The sequence below is a fragment of the Sorex araneus genome, chromosome X (assembly GCF_027595985.1).
Source record: "Sorex araneus isolate mSorAra2 chromosome X, mSorAra2.pri, whole genome shotgun sequence".
Lineage (NCBI taxonomy): Eukaryota > Metazoa > Chordata > Mammalia > Eulipotyphla > Soricidae > Sorex > Sorex araneus.
Genome location: NC_073313.1, coordinates 59,039,241 through 59,051,365, shown reverse-complemented (window position 1 = coordinate 59,051,365; position 12,125 = coordinate 59,039,241). Strand labels below are relative to the sequence as shown.

Sequence of the window (12,125 nt, the reverse complement as noted above, 5' to 3'; positions counted from 1 at the left end):
GCCGCCCTCCCGCCCCTCCGGCTCCCTCTCTCTGCCGCCAGTCCGGGAGCGAGCAGCTGCGCCAGACGGCCGGGACGAGACTGCGCGACACCCACGCTGCCAACTAGACAGCCTCCGTCCCGCCCCAGGTAGGGCTGCGTGCCACCCCGCAGGCTCCCGCACTCGGCCCCACGTCGGCCCGACCGGGCTGCCGGCGCATCCCTGCCCTCCGCCCTGGGCTCCTCCCGCCTGCCGCCTGCCGGGCCCTTTCTGCCCTTCCCACACCCCTCTCCCCTCTGACCTCAGGAGTCAGTCAAGCTCCCCTGGGGTTCTGGCCCCCTGCTGCCATGCCACAGAGCACCGCCAAGGCATGGGAGGGCAGCCGGGCAAGCCCAGCTCCACCAAAAAAGCTCTTGGGGCAAGCCGTGGACAAGCCCTGTCTGGTAGCCTCGCTGGTCCCCTGGATCAGAGGACACCATGTGCGACCAGCTCAGAGTTGGGTGCCGATGCTGTTCTTTCCCAGGCTGGCCCAGAACCCTGCTCAGACTCTCCACTAACCCACAGGGCATCCCTTGACTCCAGCTCCTGGACCAGCTGGGGTTCCTGTGCATGGCTGCTGGGCAGTTCTGTCCTGTCCCTCCAGACTGCGAGACAGGGAGAGGAAGCCTGGCCACAGTGCCATACAGCCCTGGCCAACTGGAACCCTGCCAGATGGGAGCCCCCCGGCCCTCTCCCCAGCTTCTACATGGCCCCCATCTGAACGGCTCCCTGGGGGTCGCTTGTCCCCTGCTGCAGAGAGGGGATCAACTCTGGGCCAGGATTAGGCGTGCTCTCTCCAGTGGGGTGAGGTCCAGCGCTCCAAGGGAGGACCAGGCTCAGCCCTAGAACCCCTAGCTCTGGCCTGGAGGGCCTCCAGAGCCCCCCTCAACCCTGCCACAGGGCCAGGCAGCAGCCACAGCCCAGGGGCCCTTCTGTGATGGGTGTGCTGGCGGTTCTGTTCAGGGCGGTGGCTAGGGGGTGACAGGATAAAAGAGCCCTCTCTGTGTCGTGGACCTGCTGGTGACTGCCTCCTTCCCCCACTCCTGGATTTCCTGGGGCCCCCTCCTCCAATCCTCACACCCCGTCTCCCCACACCCTTCATGACCCTGTTACCCCCTACTACCTTGGCGGAGTGTCCCCCCCACCCCCGGGGATCCCCCGGGAGGTCGGTGACCCTCCCACCCCCAGCACTGGCTGTCCCAGAAGGGCGGCGGGGAGCTACCAGAGCCTCTCCCCGACCTTCTAGAAGGAATTTCCCAGCACTCCCCTGCTGAAGAGAGACCTAGGGTTCATCCCCCCACTTTCCAGCGGGGAGGTCCTGAGGTTAGGCCCTTCCCCCATCCGGAGCCCCCACTCCTCCTGGAGGACCGCTCGCCATCCCCTCCTTGCACTGACACACCTTGAGGGCTTAGGGGGGCGCTGAAGCCAACCCGAGCAGGACTGGGGCTGGGGAAGGGCTGTGGGGAGCCCCGGGCTGGGAGGCCCCTCCTGGGGCTCGGAGCCAAGCCCCTCGCCTTGGCTTGACTCCAGGATGGGCGGGGGAGGGCGGCTCTGGGGAGCCCAGCAGAGTGTCTCAGCCTGGGGGGTCTAGAATGCTCGCTCGGGAACCTCCCTGGCTTGCCCAGGCGAAGGAAGCTGAGTGGGGCTGGTGTGGGGGTGTGGGGCCCAGGAAGGGGAGAAGGAACACCGAGCCAGGCTCTGGGAACAATAGCTGGCCAGAGGGGCTGCTGAGGCATACTGGGAGCCTCAGTTTACCCAATTAGCAAGTGGCGCTTCTTTGTGGTAAGAGAGTACCCAGCCCCAGCCCTGCTCCTGGGAAGTGAGAGCCATCTTCCTCTTCCTGGAAGCTTCTAGAAAGAACCTGGAAAGTAGGAGCCCAGGACTTCATGACATTCCAGCCAACAGCCTTTGCCACGGTCACCCCACAGACAGACACCTAGGTCCCCTCTTGTGGGTTGGCCCCCAGTGCCGAAGGACAGTGAGAGCAGCCAGGGAGCAGAACTGAGGCAGAGGGCCTGCCTCTGGCATTGGGTGCAGAGGGCGGGGCGCGGGGGGCCTCTGAAGCCTGGCTGGAAGGTGGCAGCCGGGCGGTGCCCTGGGCCAAGGCTACTTGGCAGCCCCAGGCCACACATCTGCCACACTCCGGCCTGCCAGCCTCAGGTCCTGCTCCCACCGCCCTTGGCCTGGCCTGAATGCCTGGCACGGCCCAACCATGTTCTCAGAGGCTGCCAATGTGGCTTGTTTGGCCGGGCAGCCCTGCCTGGAGCACTGCACAGGCTTTCAGGGGCTGCACAAGGAGGCCCCGGTGTCTCCCCACTGCCACCGCACCCCAGCTGCGAGGGAAATGAAGTGGGGAGCAGGCAGGCGGGCCTCGACATCCCTCCAGAATACTGCCAGACCGAGTGCCCCTCGCTTCTTGCCCATAACCTGGGAAGGGGCCGGTACCCCCACGCGTCCCTCCTGGGAGTGCCCTTGAAGGCCTGGTGGGGGTTGGGGGACTTTCTTGGGGGCCAGCATCTTCCTGCTCCCGTAAGCCCACCATAGCACCGCACTATGAGGGGTGGGGATGGAGGTAAGGGTGCGGGATAGGGCACCCCACCACACTCAGCATGCCCCTCCCCTGTCCAGATGGGCTGGGCCTGGTGGCCAGCGGGGCTCTTACCCACAGGTTGGCCTCCTTGCCAGGATTTTCCCCGGAAACGGCAGGGAGAAGCAGGGGTCCCCCTTTCCTGTCCTGGGCCTGCCCTGCCAGTGAGTTTAGGGGCTGTCTCCATGGCACATGTGGGCACAAGGCAGGCTTGGGCAGGGCTGCCCGGCCCAGGGGGCCTCTGGCAAGTCTGCCTCTGCCCTGCCCACCACCCCTCCCCTGGGCAGGCCTCTGGGGGGATGGGCTGCAGTCAGGAGCCAGGGAGGACTGTGCTGCCCCAGGGCAATCCGGCTCCTTTCCCTCCCCACCCCCAGTGGGGAGCTGGTGCATAGGCCTCTGGCTCCAAAGAAATGCTCTGTCCCACGTGGCTGTTCAAGTCTGGGTTCTCAGAGCCTTCAGGGAGTGGCTCCTGGCCCCCAGCCCCCCATGCTGACCTCAGTGCATCCAGGGGGCCTATGCATGCTCATGAGTGCACATGTGTGTCTGCATGTGTGTGCATCCACAGACATGCCTTCATGCACATGTCCAAGCATGTGTGTGCAGGCATGTATAAGTGTGTATTCATGAGTGTGCATGCCTTCATGTGGGTGTCTCTGTGCAGGTGCGTCTCATCTCTGTGCCCATGAGTCTACGTGTGTGCGCGTGTGTGCATAAGCTGTGAGTGTGCACGTGGGCCTGCCTTCATGTGCGTGCATATGGGTGGCTATGTATTCATGTACCCATTCATTCACACTCGTGTTTGTGTGTGTGTCAACGTGACCTGTGCGGGTGTTCTGTACATATGTGTGCAGCTGCGCACTTGTAAATTTGCATGTATGCCTGTGCATGCCTCTGTGCATGTGTGTTCGTGAATGTGATGGGGAAGAGGTTGTGTCCTGCCGCAGGAGCTGGCATGGGAGGTGTTGGACTGGGCCCCGGGGCAGCTGCGCAGCCCTTCTGACAGCCCGCCCTGCTCTGCCCCCAGGCACCTGACCATGTGGCCCCTGTGGCTCCTCGCGGCACTGCTGGCCTTGGGCCAGGCCCTGCCGTTCGAGCAGAGAGGTTTTTGGGACTTTACCCTGGACGACGGGCTTCCCATGCTGAATGACGCTGAGGAGGCTTCAGGGGCCGACAGCACGTCGGGTGCCCCGGACCTGGACTCCATCACCCCCACCTTCAGTGCCATGTGCCCCTTCGGCTGCCACTGCCACCTGCGTGTGGTCCAGTGCTCTGATCTAGGTCAGTCCCTGCGGGGGGCAGAGGGGCCCAGCTGAGGTGGGGTTGGGGTCCCCGATTGCAGCACATGTGCTGCACACGTGCGTGGCTCTCTGCAGAGGCTCGGCACAGAGGAGGCTCCTAGCAACCGCGCAGGGAGCCTTGACTTCCCCCCGCCCACTGCCGCCCGCCCACAGGTCTGAAGGCGGTCCCCAAGGACATCTCCCCGGACACCACGCTGCTGGACCTGCAGAACAATGACATCGCCGAGCTCCGCAAGGACGACTTCAAGGGCCTCCAGCACCTCTACGTAAGCCGCCCCTGCGCCCCCCGCGTGTGCATCAGCCGGCAAGAGGGTAGCACCAAGGCGGGGAGGGGGAGGGTGCTCAGCTGCCAGCAGGGCACAACAAACAACTTCAAGAATCTCACACACAGCATAGTGGGGGCGGGGAGGGGAGGCGAGAGCCCTGAGTGTGGCTCACCTGGTTCGATACCCAGAATTGTGTATGGTGCCCTGAGCACAGAGCTGGGAATAGCCCCTGAGCTCAGCTGACTGTGGACCCCACACCCAACACTTCACCTGATCGACTTCTGTCAGCAAAGGAGGAGGAAGTCAGGTGGTAAACTAAGGCACAGAATGGCAAAGGCAGACAGCTCTCGTGGGGGGGGAGAGGAAGAGGGCGTGTCTTCAGGACTCCCTGCTGCAGGCTCTGGTCCTGGTGAACAACAAGATCTCCAAGATCCATGAGAAGGCCTTCAGCCCGCTGCGCAGGCTGCAGAAGCTGTATATCTCCAAGAACCACCTGGTGGAGATCCCGCCCAACCTGCCCAGCTCACTGGTGGAGCTGCGAATCCATGACAACAGGATCCGCAAGGTGCCCAAGGGCGTGTTCAGTGGCCTGCGCAACATGAACTGCATCGGTGAGCCGGGTGCGGCGCCACTGGGCAAGTCTAGTGTGGCTCGTGGAAAATTCTGGAGTGTTCTGGAGGGCCCAGTTTGGATCTCCAAGTTCCTTCCTGGGGCTCCCAACAGCCTGCTGGGAGAGTGGATGATGAGGAGGGCCTGGCAGGCAGATGCTGAGGGGTGTGGGGGTGCAATTAGCCCCATGCTGAGAGGGCTATTTCCTAGAGATGGGAGGGAACCCCCTGGAAAACAGCGGCTTTGAGCCTGGAGCCTTCGATGGCCTGAAGCTCAACTACCTACGCATCTCTGAGGCGAAGCTCACAGGCATCCCCAAAGGTAGGAAGACAGCCCTGCAGGGGCCAGGGACCCCAGCGGGGGGGTGGGGAAAGGGGGGCCCGCCCCAGCTCTGAGCCACCACCTAGCCGCACTCGGCTCAGCACATCTCCCCGGCAGACCTCCCAGAGACCCTGAACGAACTCCATCTGGACCACAACAAGATCCAAGCCATCGAGCTGGAGGACCTGCTCCGCTACTCCAAGCTGTACAGGTATGGTCCTGGGTCCCCCGTCTCCCCACTCGCCTCGCCTCTGCACACCCCACCTCACTTGGCTCCGCTCCCTCCTGCTGCAGGCTGGGCCTAGGCCACAACCAGATCCGCATGATTGAGAATGGGAGCCTGAGCTTCCTGCCCAGCCTCCGGGAGCTCCACCTGGACAACAACAAGCTGGCTCGGGTGCCCGCCGGGCTCCCTGACCTCAAGCTCCTGCAGGTGAGGGAGCAGCCCTGCCTACCTCCCCCCTCCACTTGTGTGAGGGAGCAATCTTGTTGGGGCGGTGGGATGTACAGGAGTCAGCCAGGCAGGCCTGGAGAAGGGACTCCGGAAAGCCTGGGCCGGATCAGTATGGTAACGGAACAGTCTGGGTTCACCCCAAGACTGAGTCCCAGGCAGATGGCCCTACTGGGGAGGAGTGCAAGTGGGGGGACTTGCTTCACTTCTCTGCAGTGTTGAGGGCAAACTTGGCCTTGCCCTGCCCTTCTGTGAACTCAGATCTCTTTCTGGACCCCGTTCACACCTCCCAGAGGTGCTGTGGGTCAGAGGGACCCCTTGGCTGCTGCTGCTGCTGCTGCTTGTGGTGGTGGGTGCTGCCAGCAGAGGGCGCCCTCTAGCGACTAGTGTCCTCTTTGCCTCTAGAGGGCGCAGCGGCAGACTGACCGTTTCTGTGCTGCGCTCTCTTCTGCCTTCCTCCTGTGCCCCACGCTGCCACACGGCCTCTAGTCTCTGGAGTTCTCCCCTAGGGACAGATCCAGGACTGGGGACCCAGAAAGGAGGACCAGAGATCCCAAAGGTGCCCAGTTCCTTGCAGGGACATGCCCACTCACCACACAAGGCATTCCTGGCCCTGCTCACATCCCAGGGTCTCGGCCCACTCCCTCTCCTGCCTCCCGGCGCATGCAGGGAGAATGACAGGCGTTCCCTCTGCCCCCAGGTGGTATACCTGCACACTAACAACATCACAACGGTGGGTGTCAACGACTTCTGCCCCGTGGGCTTTGGGGTGAAGCGGGCCTACTACAACGGCATCAGCCTTTTCAACAACCCTGTGCCCTACTGGGAGGTGCAGCCGGCCACCTTCCGCTGCGTCACCGACCGCCTGGCCATCCAGTTTGGCAACTATAAGAAGTAGAGGCCTCAGCTGCAGCCTGGTGACCTGGACAGGGTCCCGGGGAGCCCAGTGGCTGGCCTGAAGTGGGGCACAGAGGGAGAAACCCTGGCCCCTCCTTTGACCCGCAGCCCCCACTAATTGCCCTATGACCCCCTCGCCCTGGCTCCTGAGCATGCGCGTGGAGCCTGGCCCCCATCCCAGCTGTCTCTGGCCACCCATCCTAGCCACTCAGAGGTGCCCTGACCAAGTTTTCTTTACATTCACCCTGAAACCAAACTGCCCGAGGCTTGATCACTGGAAATGATCCCTGGGCCTAGGATGGGGGAGAAGGCTGTGACAGTGGGGTGGAGATAGAGGACCCAGTTGAGTGCACCCCACTTGCTGGTCTTGTGCCCTCTTGGTTCCTGGCACTCCAGAGCCTGTGAGGGTGCCCCTATCCAGCGGCACTACCTTGTTCTCCTTGGGTGTCCCCCAGTCTGGGACTCTTCTTCCCTCCACCGTCCCTTTCTTCTCTCACATTTTTAGGAGCAGGGTGCAGGGTCTGCCCGGCCCCTTTCCAGTCAAGCAAGGGGGGGCAGTTGCTCCCCAACTCTTCTCTACCCAGGCCTTACCCCAAGACTAGGTGATCCCAGAGAAGCTACACAGCCCCAGGGCTCCCAGTCCACAGTCGGGAGGGGTCTGTGAGTCCCCAGCATAGCTCTGTACCACCCTTGCCCCCATGGGGACCCCCACCTGTCACCTGCCAGTCTCAGTGTATGCGGGGGGTGGGGTCAAGGCAATCACACCCAGCTTGAGTCGGGGCTGCTTCTGACGTCAGTTGTTTTTCAATTAAAAAACACTGTGCAGTACGACTGTGTGTGCCACTGAGCTGGGGACACTAGGGATCAAGCAGAAAGGGGTGCCAGGAGGCCAACATCCCCACCAGGGGCCCGCTTCTAGGCACTGCTTCTTCACGCCACAAGCCCACAGGACTGGACAAGGGGGTCCTGCATACCAGAGGAGAGACGCTGAGGCTGGCCCCTTCCCCTTCGCTCCCTTCCAGACACTTCCTTGCCCCAGCAGTCCCTAGACTGGGCTCCACAGAATGCTTAGCCCAAGGCGGCCTCTATCAATCCCGAGCAGAGTTTTTGCCAAGCTTACGCCATCATGCAGCACCAGGCCGGTCCCCAACCTGGGAAGGCACCTGACTGCCCAGCCTGATGCCATTCCAGATAGAACAGAGCTGTGGGCAGTGCAGGGCTTCATGTCACCACCAGGGGGCGTACCCCACCAGAGCCTGCCGACAGTGTTGGGCACAGCTGGTCTGGAACTCCTTAGGTCCCAGTGCAGCCCCCACACAGCAGGGCAGAGTGACACTGTGACAAGCAAGCCTGGGTGACAACATGAGGACCAAACTCAGAACCTAAGCCACGAATGGGAAGGCAGTGAGCTGGGCACCGTGGGGTGAGGGCACAGTGGCCCCAGGATGGCAAGCCGAGTGTACTTCCTGGTCCTGTGCCTGGGCACAGGAAAGCTGCACACCATTAGTGCCCTTCTCCCTAGCCTGACACTGGGGCCCCGGGCGTCCCCAAGTTCCTGCCTTTGGGGATGGGAGGCACCACTCAGCGTGGTGGCCAGCGATAGAATGTCATAGCACTATTCTGGGCCATGTGTCCACGGCCCAGCTATCTCTGCTGAGCTGGCAGGCAGCGCAAGGGCACTGGCCTGCCAAGAGTCCTGCCGAGGCCGAGCAGGGCCGGGCGCAGGGCTCAGAGCACAGGCCCTCATTCTGCTCGAGCACAGCCCCTCAGTGCCACTTCGTGCTCTTGCCCTCCTTCCCCCCCCCCACCCACCTTGTGCTCTCGCCCACCCAGGGGGGCCCAGAGACTCTTTCCGGTTCATCACCACTGGTTAGGGGGGTGGTATCCGACTGAAGTGCCCCCCTTTGTCCAACACAGAAGCCGGGGTCATCCCAGGTGTCACTTCGAGCCCGAGGCATGCGCCTCCGGAGATGACGGGGCCACACTGCCACAGGCTGTGTCTCAGGGATGAAAGGCAGCCCCTCCCTGGAGCACTCATCAAAGGCGAGTTACTCAGCAGGCTCTGCTATCAAGCCTGTCAAAAGTCTCTGGATGGTAATGCTGATGCTGATGGTGATGATGATAATCCAGCAGTTGAGACTGATTGAGCTCTTAACAAACCCGAGGCAGCACAGGGTTACCCAGGGTGACCACGGCCCCTCCGCTGTGCCATTTCACATGTACTCTCTGCTAGGCAACGTGGCCCTGTGTGGCTCTGTGCCAGCTGCTCAAAAGCACAGAGCGCTGGTGGGCAGCTCCGTCTGAGGCAGGTGGATGGCCTTGGGGTGCAGGGAACACCTCAACACTGGGGACAAGAAGGGTAAGGGTGGAGTGGGAGCCCCTGGGCTGTGACACCTCGGCTTGAAGCCCCTGCAAGGTGGGGAGTACCGTCCGAGTGTCTGAGTTGGAGGACAAGCTCACCCACAGGTGCTCACCAACCTCAGTTATGGCCCCTGGAAGGTGCAGGAGTGGCCAGGTGGGGGCATCCCCCAGGACTTACTCCCAGTCAGGTGCCTCCTGAATGTGGCAGCTCAGCTGGAGCCTAAGCCAAATCCACGGCTTGGGTTTAGACTAGTCAGGGCTTGTTGGAGGGGCAGCTAGCCAGGGCGGCCACAGGTCATGCATTGTTGGCAGGGACGGGGGGCTGCTCTGAGAGCTTGTACTGAGACCTTCAGCCTTCACTGGGGATTTAGTTTCTCCCCTGTGGGCTCCAGACCCTTGTTTTATGAGCTCCAGGCCCCTCCCCTGTGACTCCAAACCCCTCCCCTGAGGGCTCCAGGCCCCTCCCCTGTGGGCTCAGGCCCCGCCCCATTGGGCTACAGGCCCTTTCCCTGTGACTCCAGGCCCCTCCCCTATGGGCTCCTGGCCCCTCCCCTATGACTCCAGGCCCCTCCCATTTGGGCTCTAGGCCCTTCCTCAGTGGGTCTGACTCCAGGCCCCTCCCCTATGGGCTCCTGGCCCCTCCCCTGTGACTCCAGGCCCCTCCCATTTGGGCTCTAGGCCCTTCCCCAGTGGGTTCTAGGCCCCTCCCCTGTGGGCTTTAAGTAGGCCCCTCCCCTGTGGGCTTTAAGTAGGCCCCTCCCCTGTGGGCTCTAGACCCCTCCCCCGTAACTCCAGGCCCCTGTTTTGTGACTCCAGGTCCCTCCCCTGTGGGCTCCCCAGTCTCCCTAGAAGCTTGGAACTCCAGTTCCTTCCACAGCTGGTTCTAGAGGAAGAGGCACAGACAACACAGCCCTGGAGAGCTTAGGACAGCTGTTTTTGCCCATGCAACAAGACTGCCAGGGCAGGGGTACTGTTGGGCTAATCTGGTCCTGGAGTCAAGAGGCTGGCAGTCACGAGGGGTGCAGCTCAAAGGGCCATGGGCAGACTGGGCTCCCTGAGGTGGATTTCTCTCAGGAATTCTCAGGGAACTGGGGGCTGGAACGACTTGTGGCATCCACCAGGTTCTCTCCCCACCGGGAGTGCCAGAAGTCTGCTCTGGGCCCCCATCTGCAGGCCTAGAATTCAGGGGCATCCATCCTGCCTCTCCACCTTCAGGGGCTTCCTGGTGTCCCTGGCCCAGGGTGCTGTCACCCAGTCTGTGCACGCTGATGCTACGTCGCCTGGATGAGCAGGGGTGCCCTCCGTGCAGAGTCTTCCCTCTCTTCGCTGTGCCTATTTCCAAATACGGACTTAAGCGGGCTCTAGGGGTCAGGACACACACATTTCTCTGAGAGAACCGCCGCCTGCCGCGGGGCTGCTGTGAACCTGGCCTGGAGACCAGGCACGCTGGTGGCCCAGAGCCTTGGGATCTGAGCCAGGGCGGGGGAGGGGCCAGTCAGAGGTCCCCATATGAAGACTGGGCCGAGAGCACTAGGGAACCCGGGAGTGGGGACCACCAGGGTGCAGGGGACCCGCTAGGCAGGGCTCAGGACTCAGGGTCTGGGCAGGGCTGTGTGAGGCTGCTACAGTGCCTGGTTGGTGGATAGAGAGAATGAGGAAGGGACAAGGGGGTGCTGCCAGTGTGCGGCTAGGGAAGCTTCTGCTTGAGGCTTAGGCTGAGTGCCTTGGAGGGGTGCCAGAAGTGTGAGTTAGCAGGGAGTCTCTATACATGTGGGTGCCAGGAGCAGGGACCAAGGATAGGAGAAAGGGCACAGGGTGAGGGCGAGATGAGGCCATTGGGGTGCCATCCCAGGCAGCCCTGATCCATGCAAAAAATAAGGTCTCGCTTCTGGAAGAAACTTCTAGCAAAGATGGAGAGAACCGGAGAGGATGGCCCCTGTGACAGGACACAGCAGGAGTCCCTACTCCCAGGCCTTTTTTAATCCCTAGGTAGAAAAAAAGCACGGGGGGGGGGGTACTGCTTGCTGGTGCCAGCGCTTTCCCCGCACGCCAAAGCCCCTTGGTGAGAGAGAGGTGGGGGCACTCCATGGGCGACTCCAGCCTTGGGCTTCCTCTGCTCAGAGTAGGGAAGCTGCTGCCCAACTGGGAGGGGAGTGAGCACACTCCCTGAGGCCACCAGGTGTCACCGAGTGCGGAAGAGAAGGGAATGTGAGCTCTACGGACATTCTCAGGCTCCTCCATCACTTCCTGGAGAGGCACACGTGTCTCCTCCATGCTCAGCCTCCACCCCCACCCTTCGCCCCACCCCACCCCGCTGTCCCCTAGCAGAGAGGTGTGTCACCAGCCAGGGCACAACGTGCCTGAGGTTTCTGTTCTGCTCATACAGATGGGGGCTCTACCATAATCCCTTAGGCTGTGCTTGAGTGTGACCTCACGTGTGAATGTGTGTGCATGAATGTGATTGTATGAATCTCAGTGTAGGGCTGAAGATACATATCTGTGTGACTATGTGAGTGTGTAGGGCGGGCGGTGTGCATGACAGTGATTGCGGAGAGTGTATATACTGAGGGTGTGCATGCATATGACTGAGTGTATATGACTAAAGGTTTGAGTGCAAGTGATTGTGTGAGTGTGTGTATGTCTGGGGGTGTGAATGCATGTATCTGAGTGTATACAACTCAGTGTGTGAGTGCATGCACTTTGTATGTATGAGTGTATGACTGAGAGTCTGAGTACATGGAACTATGTGTGTGAGTGTATATCTCAGGTTGTGTGTGCATGTGACTGTGTGTGAGTGTAGATGACTGAGGGTATGAGAACAGGTGCCTGTGTGTGTGAAGGACTGATGTGCATGTGCTCCTGTGAGTGTATGTGCAGGGCCGAAGTTTTGCATGAATGTGTTTTGCTTGAATGTATATGATTGCGGGTATGCATAACTGACTGTGTGTGAGTGTACAGGACTGTGGTGGCGTGTGCATGTGATGGTGTTTTTATGACTGAATATGAATGTGCATATAACTGTGTGAGAGTATATGAATGAGGGTCTGAGTATGTGCCTGTGTGTGTAAGTGTGCAGGGCTGAGGATGTTTGTGCATATGACTGAGGGTGTGAGTATATATGACTGAGGGTGCATGTGAATGTGCCTGTGTGTGAATGTATAGGACTGAGGATTTGCATGCACATGCATGTGTCTGAATGTATATGACTGACAACATGAGTGCATGTCTGTGAATGTATAAGACCGAGGGTGTGTGTGCATGTGTATGAGTGTATGTAACTGAGGGTGTGAATGCATGTAACTGTGTAAGAGTGTATA

The 12,125-nt window shown here is 61.1% G+C and overlaps 1 protein-coding gene across 1 annotated transcript; it reads left to right on the top strand.

Annotated features, from left to right (window-relative positions):
* Positions 1–7,275, top strand: BGN (biglycan). The gene is made up of 8 exons (XM_004606520.2): positions 1–128; positions 3,630–3,883; positions 4,057–4,169; positions 4,567–4,780; positions 4,989–5,099; positions 5,217–5,310; positions 5,394–5,532; positions 6,251–7,275. The coding sequence occupies exons 2-8, from the start codon at positions 3,640–3,642 to the stop codon at positions 6,446–6,448; spliced, it is 1,113 nt and encodes a 370-aa protein (XP_004606577.1). The 5' UTR covers positions 1–128; positions 3,630–3,639; the 3' UTR covers positions 6,449–7,275.
* The last annotated feature ends 4,850 nt before the right edge of the window (positions 7,276–12,125 follow it).

Excerpts from the sequence above, each read along its gene's own strand:
- BGN (XM_004606520.2), top strand. The coding sequence starts at position 3,640 with ATGTGGCCCCTGTGGCTCCTCGCGGCACTGCTGGCCTTGGGCCAGGCC. Across the intron at positions 4,781-4,988 it reads GCGCAACATGAACTGCATCG|AGATGGGAGGGAACCCCCTG; the intron begins GTGAGCCGGGTG and ends GCTATTTCCTAG. Across the intron at positions 5,533-6,250 it reads CTGACCTCAAGCTCCTGCAG|GTGGTATACCTGCACACTAA; the intron begins GTGAGGGAGCAG and ends CTCTGCCCCCAG.